At 46.4% G+C, this 6745-nt stretch overlaps 1 protein-coding gene across 6 annotated transcripts; it reads left to right on the top strand.

The window, feature by feature from the left end:
- Positions 1–2979: 2979 nt before the first annotated feature.
- LOC128781980 (uncharacterized) lies at positions 2980–6534 on the top strand. Of its 6 annotated transcripts, XR_008428602.1 has the most exons (4): positions 2980–3207; positions 3550–3644; positions 3994–4043; positions 4140–4951. XR_008428602.1 is itself a non-coding variant. In XM_053932027.1 (3 exons), exons 1-3 carry the CDS (start codon positions 2996–2998, stop codon positions 6127–6129), a joined length of 321 nt encoding a protein of 106 aa, XP_053788002.1. In that variant the 5' UTR covers positions 2980–2995; the 3' UTR covers positions 6130–6534. The 6 variants fall into 6 exon arrangements, 3 of the variants coding, with proteins under 3 accessions (XP_053788002.1, XP_053788001.1, XP_053788000.1); XR_008428601.1 differs by having other exon boundaries at positions 3994–4951; XR_008428600.1 differs by having other exon boundaries at positions 3550–4043.
- Positions 6535–6745: the final 211 nt, after the last annotated feature.

Genomic DNA, 6745 nt, shown 5'->3' with positions numbered 1-6745 from the left:
TCTTGATAGCCGATTTGGAGTGCACTCAAAGAACTCCAATGCATTCACCAGACATGTCTACAGCTCGTAGTTTCTCCACTGAAATATTTTGAAGTGCTCGTACCCTTGGCCTTATTAATGTTTTCATCCTCCTAAGCTCACAAAATATTTTTAAGTGTTGTAGAAGACAGCATGAAAAGCAGAAGCAGATCTGGAGGAATTTTTCTGACAAAGTCACTCTGTCATCTGTACAGTCTAGCATTTTCCCAGGAAGTACAAACTTCCATTTGTACAGATAACACTTGAGAGTGATATACAAGTTACTTTTACAGGGTTTTTTTTTTTTGGGGGGGGGGGGTTGTTTTTTGGTTGGGTTTTTTTTTGTTGGTTTTTTGGGGTTTTTTTTGGTTTTGGTTTTGGTTTTGTTTTTTTTTTTTTTTTTTTATGCTCCATTAGGAAGAGCGGATTGGAAGGAGCATACAGGCAGCAAGCACTTTGGCCACTCAGGTTTGCTCTCAGTACACTAGGAATGCTCACAACCACTAATCAACTTTACAAGCCACAATACAAACTGCACCAATTCTTTGCAACTTTTTAATAGGCATCGTAGCCATCGGAGCACAAGAAGAGGCTCTGGAACTATTACTAAGCATCCCCATTATCCTAATCAATGCCCCCCCCACCTTAAACTTTCCTTTCACTGTGTTAGCGCTGCTCATCTTGTAGCAATAAATGCCCTGTATCATACTGTTCAGAGCTGCCTCATACCTCCTTGATCCCTAGTCCCAATCCTCTGTACACACCTACAGGCCCTGGCTGCTGTTGGTGCTTCTGGTTCGGTTTCATTGGGCAATTCCCACTGGTTAGAGCGACTCCAGCTTGTGGCTGACTCCACAGACTGTAACTACTTGGCCCATTTTATTTTGTCTGCCTTGCTACTAGTGTGTCTTAGAAGTTCCAGTTAATGAAGACACACTTGATAATGGTCTTGCCTTATCAACAAGTCTAGCACCCAAAGTTATTTTTCTTCAGCTGATAAACACTGCTTACAAATTAGCAATTTATTCAAAGCTTGGCGCCCAATGTGGGGCCCCAAAGACCACTGCACCCCATGGAAGAGACTGTCGGGTTTTCCTATTGGATTTCTTATCTCTAGTCTCCTGGCCAGCAAGCTATCCCAATGGGAGCAAGACCCCATTGGGTCTTTTTGGTGGGTGGCACTCCTGGGGGATGGAGTTGGTAGCTCTCTCCGCACCGAGGGAGTCATGTCCAGGCAGAGGACACCATCTGGGACTTTTAATTTCCCACACTGGACAGGTAAGTATTCCCCCTTTTCTCATCTTCTTTAAGTGGGGGGTTTTCCTTAGGCTATCTGGGGAGAGAGCCAAGCCTTTCATTTCTGCTACAATAGCAGAAGCTGCACAGCACCAGATTTTTAGCAGGGTGCCAGTTGTTTTTCCTTTCTCCTGCGTCGGTGAAGCAGCTGTGACACAGAACTTAATATCTCAGCCATGATGGGTGGCAGGCTGTCTGTGTCATAAAGGGGAGTTTATTACCAAGTTACGGGTCTCCTTGTGGGTGAGGGGAACCAGTTTTCTGAAAGGGAAGTTAAAAGGTTTGTTCGGTGGCTGTTCTGTCACTTTCCTGAGGTGTCTCCTGAAAAAATCCATGATTTACATTTTTGGGATGTTGTAGGCAATGAGCTAGTAAGATTAGGAAAATCCAGAGACACATCCTTGTCAAAATTTATTTTTGGGAGCCTGCAAATCAGAGATGCCCTGAAAGTAATGTCGGGAGTGAAAGAACAGTCAACAAGTGTCACTTTACCCCTGGTTTCTCCTAAACCTAGCCTTCAGCCCTCACCCTCTTTCCTTAAACTGGGCATTCTGAAGGGAGCAGAATGCCTTCAGGCACAGGGTTGCCACTGACTCTCTGTCTCCCCTCAGATGCCTCAGGACCCCTGCCCGAGTAGCCCTGGCCAGGTTTTTCACGACCGTACCCTTCCCCCTACTCCCCCAGTTAGGAAACCCTCGGTTAGTTTTAATCTCCCCTATTCCCCACAAAATGGCTCCCAGGAGAGACAAGATGGTGGGTGCCACATGGCAAGTACCCCCTCTTGCCTTTCTTCTTCCCACAATCCCTTTTGTCTATCCACCAACCCCTTCCTGTCCCCTAACTCCTCCCTCAAAACCTCCCTTTCCTGTGCCCTCTTCCTTCTCCAACTCCGCCCAAGTCTCCCAAGTTCCATCCCGCTGTCCCACCCCTTTGGGAACCTGTCAATCTTGTGTCCCCTCCCAGTGCCTCGCCTGCTCTCAGCCCCTCCTAGCTTCTAGTTCCCGTGCCCTGACTTCAGTTCCCACGCTTGTGGTTCCAGGGAAGGGGAGCCTGGGAATCAGAATCAGGAACAAAGTATCATCCTTTCAGCCGCACCAGTCACCTATAGCTGGGATGGGGGCGGGGGGGAATCCAAGCCCAATGGACCCCTTTCTCTTATCAGACGACCAAAGAACTGCGCAGAGCACAGAAAGAATTCAGTAGGGAGAGCGAATACTTTCGTGGGCTCTGCAAAGCCACTCTGTCTTCCAATGATCTAACACCTGCAGACCTCCGGCAGCTGTTCTCTTGTTTGCTATCCCCCACAGAATTTCTTCTGTGGGAAGCTGCATGGAAGAAAGAGTTGTGGAGTATTCTCTCAACTCTTTGGCTTGATCCACGAACAGCAACCAATGATAATAATTTAACTATCTCTATTGAGCATGTCTCTGGTGAAGGGGATGGGTCCAGGCAAGCAGAAGACATCCCACTGAGGTCCTTAGGGAAAGCACAAAGGTGGCTGAGAAAGTCTTTCTCGCATTGCGCCCCAATGCCGCTGTTGAAAATTACTTAAAAATAACCCAGCATCCCTCTGAGACATTTTTAAGGTTTATGGAGAGACTGTGCAGGGCTGTCGAGCTGCAGGTCCACAAGGAAGAAACAAGGCGGGAGGTGCTCACCGAGATTGCCATGATGAACGCGAATGAAAAGTGCAAAGCAGCAATCACGAGCCTCCCTCTCAACCCAGCTCCAACCCTGCAAGCCATGCTTGAGGTCTGCGCCAAGAAGGTCTCTGTCATATCCACAGACTGTGACAGCAGGTCGAGACCACCGAAGAGGGTTGCCATGGCAAAGGCATCTGGACCGATGTCTTCCAGTCAGCAGCAGAATGCCCCGAGGCCACGGAAGAAACCGGTATCACCGAATACACCTTGTCACCTTTGTGGACAATCAGGACACTGGGTGTCCAGCTGCCCCTTAAAACAATTTCTAGACTTTAGAAATAATGCTGCTAAGGACCAGAAGTCCCTAAGGGGGGATCATTCAAAAAACTAGAGGGGGAACATGGCCCCTCCCCACATGTGGACAGAAATGGGGTGGGCCCACCACAAAAAAGAAAGGGGGAGGGGAAAGAAAATTCAATTAAAAGGGACCTGCCTTTGTTGAAGAACAAAACACTGGATGTGACAAAAAGCATCCTCTACTGTGACATAAGCAAACCCATCTTGACAACTAACAGTTTCCATTGCCCTTCAGGTTGCAGCTGACAGAACCACTCCACCTGAGAGACAGTGATTGGCACTTTGCTTTGGTGAACAATGAGGAACGAGGTACTTGGCACCGGATCCGCAGTAAGTATGTTGTCCTTGGGGACACCAGACACACACCACAAGAGATCAGGATCCTCCCGGATCCCATAACATCAGACCCTGGGCGGCTTGCTCCCTGGCTGCACTGTGTTCATCCACCCATCTTCCTACCCAAAGACCAAATAATAGCTCAGGTCATCCCAGTGGCTGAGCCACCATGGGATCAAGATCAGGCAGCTCTGACCAGAAGAACTCTCCCAATAATTTGGTGGTCAAAGGTGCTGGGAAATGAAAAACCAAAAATCTGGTGTGGGGTTCACCAGGGTGGGGAACAAAAACACCTGAAAGGACTTCTGGATACCGGGGCAGATGTGATGATCATTCCCTCTAGGGAGTGGCTGTTGCACTGAGAACGGCACAGCATGGCAGGACACGTTCAAGGTATAGGGGGCATGCAATTGGCCAAACAATCCAAGGCCATCGTGCAAATTGAGGGGCCAAATGGACAATTGGCATCTTTGCGTCCATTTGTTTTAGATTATACAGAACCCTTGTGGGGGAGAGACCTGATGGCCCAGTGGAGGGGTCACAACTGACATCCCAGAAACCCCCCAGGTTTTTTGGGCAGCAGCCACTGAAAAGTGCCCTACCCAAAACTGAATTGGAAAACAGATTCACCAGTCTGGGTAGAGCAGTGGTCGCTCAGTAAAGAAAAATTGAAGGCACTGGAGGAGCTCATGGAAGAGCAACTCACCAAGGGAAACGTCGTGGAGACCATGAGTCCATGGAACTCCCCTGTCTTTGTAATAAAAAAAAACAAACAAAGACAAATGGTGGCTCCTCCATGACGTCTGCCAAATAAACAACGTAATTGAAGATATGGGCTCTCTCCAGCCTGAGATGCCGTCCCCAACGATGCTCCCCCAAAACTGGAATTTGGCTGTGATCAATATAAAAGATTGTTTCTTCCAAATTCCCCTACACCCTGACAATGCCCTACGCTTCACCTTCTTGGTTCCTACCATCAACCGAGAAGCCCCAAGGAAGAGGTACCATTGGAAAGTGCTTCCACAGGAATGAAGAACAGCTGCACGTTGAGCGCCAAGCTGTTGCCGTGCTCACCGAGTGACCACTCAGTGACTCCCTGCTAGCTCAGACACTGCAACCTCAGGGGACACTCTCCTGCGCTCTGGAGTGCAGGAGGGTGGCTAAGGGTTATGAGCCCTTTCTCGGAAGAGACGTAGCCAATGATGGTGAAGGAAAGGGAGCAGGCAGTTCAGAGGGTATAAATCTAAGCTTTATTGGAAGCTCTGGCGAGCACCTAGCCTCAGGGGATACAACTCTGAAAAGCCCCCGAGGAGCTTGGAACAGCTTCTTTTATTGGGGGGTGGAAAACAGGGGAGGGGTTCACCCATCCAACGAGGAGATAAAGGGCAGCGGAACATGAAGTGACTGACAAATGCAACGGCATATTAGGGAACTTAAAAGGAGGGACCCCTGGCCCCTGACCAATCACTCAATGTCCTTTGTAGAAGCTTCTAGAGAAAGGGGATGGGGAGCTGAGTGACAGACAAGGTGCCAGGGAGGGGATTTGAGGATTGACAAGGAACTTTCTAGGGATTCGGGTGGAGTAGGGATGAGATTGACATCTGGGGAAAGGGGAAGCAACTTAGGGCAAAACCACTAAAGGAAGGGGGGAAACAGGAACAAACCAAACAACACAATACAAAAACTAAATAACACAATGCAACACATTCCTTTTTTTTCTCTTCTCTCCTCTTTTTTCCTCTGTTGGATTCCATTTTGCAGGGTACTGCCTTCTGATTTTCCATAAGATGTCCAGCAGAAACATGTGAAACAATGTTTTTGTATTTCAAGGTTAAATTGTTCCTCCTGTCTCTTAAAGCACTGCCTGACAAATAAGTCTCTAAATAGCAAAAATAAAGCTGTTTGTTCTGGAGGGAAGTGAAGGCCAAGTTGATCTGTCCTCTAGGGTTCTTCTTGTCACTTCCCAAGCAGCTGAAATTGGTCTTCATAACAAGCACAGGCAGCAAGACTATATTTTTCCAGGCCAGAAATATCCCAAGAAAATATCTGAATTGTGGAGGGAACTTTCTAGTGGGGGATTAGTGCTCTGCAGTTTCTTTCCATTATCATAAATGCCAGAAAGACCTTGGGTCACATGCTGGAGGTCAAGACAACTTTCCTTCTCCTTTTCAATACATGAAGGACATTAGCACTCTGCAAGGACATTCACACTCTGTGTGAATGTCTTTTTCTATCCTCAATTCCTGAACTTGAATAGCAGCTGAGCAGGAAGGAGATACATGGCCACATGAACAATGAAGTTCCCATAGCCCATAGCCCACAGTCCATATTTCAGTCCTTTACCAAAAAGAGAGCCTCACACATGAAAAATGAAGGTGTATCCAGAAAAACAATCAAGGGCCCCTAAATAAAAATTTTGTTGCACATAATGCTTATATTCTTTAACTTCTTCTATTTCTTTGCAGTCTCCTGCACATAAACACATGGCATCTGGGATGTAAACAAGCTTGAGATATTTGTAAAGCACCTTCACTATCCAGGCTGTAAAAGAATTCAGTGGAGTAACAGACAGTAGCTAACCTTGAAAAGAAATTCTTCTAAGCCTCTGTGCTATTCACCACCTTTCATATTTGCTTGTAATACCCCAGAATCTGTCAAAAGTTGTCATAGCTACCAAGGGGGTAGATTTTCAAAGTTAACTGCATACCAACATCCATCTAAGAGAAAGACATAGTACATTTTAAATCTGCAGTTCTTTTCAGGAGTTAACGATGCAGCCAATTTGAGTATCACAAGGCACACAGATATTAAAAATGTAATGATTTAAAGAAAATAAGTTATGACAAGGCAATTTTAAAAATGTACTTGCAATCACTGATCCAACCCAAAGTAAACAAAACCAATCATTTCACAAAACTGAAGCATTTGCCACAAGAATGTTCTGCTGGCTGGTGTTTGCAAAAGAGTTCTATTGTTCAAAGTAGCTGACACTGCCAAAAGATACAATAAATTTATTACATTTTCTTAGTGAACAGTAAACTTCTCTGTGTACTACAAAATGGAGGAAGAACTGCAGGGTTTTGAAAGGAAGAAAA

This window comes from Vidua chalybeata, chromosome Z, assembly GCF_026979565.1.
Source record: "Vidua chalybeata isolate OUT-0048 chromosome Z, bVidCha1 merged haplotype, whole genome shotgun sequence".
NCBI classification, from domain to species: domain Eukaryota; kingdom Metazoa; phylum Chordata; class Aves; order Passeriformes; family Viduidae; genus Vidua; species Vidua chalybeata.
The sequence above is the reverse complement of the archived record's forward strand: the minus strand, read 5'-3'. Positions and strand labels throughout refer to the sequence as shown.